The sequence below is a fragment of the Batrachochytrium dendrobatidis genome, assembly GCF_000203795.2.
Source record: "Batrachochytrium dendrobatidis JAM81 unplaced genomic scaffold BATDEscaffold_12, whole genome shotgun sequence".
Lineage (NCBI taxonomy): Eukaryota > Fungi > Chytridiomycota > Chytridiomycetes > Rhizophydiales > Batrachochytrium > Batrachochytrium dendrobatidis.
In genome coordinates, this window is record NW_006281110.1 from 618,796 (window position 1) to 620,493 (window position 1,698).

The following is a 1,698-nucleotide window of genomic DNA, read 5'->3' on the forward strand; positions in this document are numbered from 1 at the left end:
TTAACATTCGGATCGATTACCACATCTGAGTCGTTCGACAAGCGATCTAAGCCCATCACCAAGTCTGGAGACAACATTACGCACACCAGAGTAAGCTCTTTCTCCAAGAGAGGTAAATCTTTGTCCAAAGGAGCTAAATCCAGACTGTGGTTGTGGATTTTGACGTTGTTTTTCATCACTAGGATCGTTAAGATCAATATCTTCAAAATCTTCAAAATTAAGTTCTTCGAGAGTAAACCTTTGTTTTTGTTGTTCATCACTGCATGCTGATGATTGTTCACCACCACATAGTCCTTCAAGGTATTGTTTAACGGGAGGATGTGAAAGGATAGGTAAAAGCTGGGAATCGAGTGATTCAAGATCGAGAGTTTTTCTGGAAACTAGCTTGATGAGATTTATTTTGGCGAAATCCAGCTGTTGATTAACATGAGTCTGCTCGAGTATACACTTGTTCTTTTTTCTTTGAAGATCAGCAATTTTAGAGTATCCTTCTGCAATCTCACGCTCAAGTTTTTTCATCATATCCATATACTTTGAACGGTCGCGACTATTTTTGTGGAATTCAAGTCTCAAATTGCCAAACCTTTCCCCCAAGCGTTTCACCAGGTTCTGTTGATCCTCAAGTTGAAGGTCTATCAACTCGCATTCTTTTGTATGCCTATCATGGTCATGTTTTCTTTTTGAGTATTCTCTGAGAAAATTCTTAGTTTTAGCTGAAAGTGGAACACGACTACTCAAGTTTATACCGCTTGTATTAGGATTTGACGAAGGACCATATTTTGGAGTTGTAGCTACAGTAGAAAAAACTGGATTGGCAATAGTAACTGAGCAAACAAGTAGGATCGATGACAGTACGGCGATCGGTAGTTTCATTTTACTGGTTTGATCGAGTTGCGGATGATTATCATTCAACAGGTCGGATTTGGATCGTATTTATGTCGGTTGTTGAGTGGATAATATTAAAAGCATATTTCTTGGAGACCTTCCTAAGGGATTAGCTTTATTGTCAGGGTTGGTGTTGATTTGCTATCAATTTCAAGGCGACTCAAAAGGGATCTCCCTTTATGACAATCTATAATTTTTACTGAGCCACTGTTCGGCTATACATCTAAACATCGTACGATTGATTGATCAATTATGTAGTTCCTCACCCTTATTCACCCTAACCCTGATTAGTGTCAAATCATAATCAAATAAGCACAGTCCATGCAAATCTGTAAACCTATGTGGGACTGAGCTGATATTCAGTTATTAGCTGTTCATCAATGGATTCAATCAATCAATTGAATCAATACAATCCAGTTCATGTTACAACCACAATGTCACATTGATGATCAGTGACTTGCAACTGCTGTGTTGGCATTTCATGTTGTGTGTTACTATATCAACATCGATTGTCACTATATAGCTGTATTGACTACGCATCATGATCATATGTCATGGTTGACTCGTATTCTGGATTGATGTACACATTGTATTGTATTGCATCACTCGAACACAAACACGAACTTTGTATGACTCGTTGAGCAACTTGTTCAATAACTCGTTGTATGACTCGTATATACACTGCAATTGGATCCAGTCACTCGACATTACAACACTGTCCACATACAACCTGATTGTGATGGTGGCTGTCGATCTGATTGTCGTGTCAGTTTATATGTCGAGTATGTATATCCGAGTGATCAAGCCATACAT

General features: G+C 38.5%; 1 protein-coding gene across 1 annotated transcript; it reads right to left on the reverse strand.

Moving 5' to 3' along the window:
* On the reverse strand, positions 1-873 carry BATDEDRAFT_91187 (uncharacterized protein; the record flags this gene model as incomplete). Its single annotated transcript, XM_006681497.1, has 1 exon — positions 1-873. The coding sequence occupies one exon, from the start codon at positions 871-873 to the stop codon at positions 1-3; it is 873 nt and encodes a 290-aa protein (XP_006681560.1).
* Positions 874-1,698: the final 825 nt, after the last annotated feature.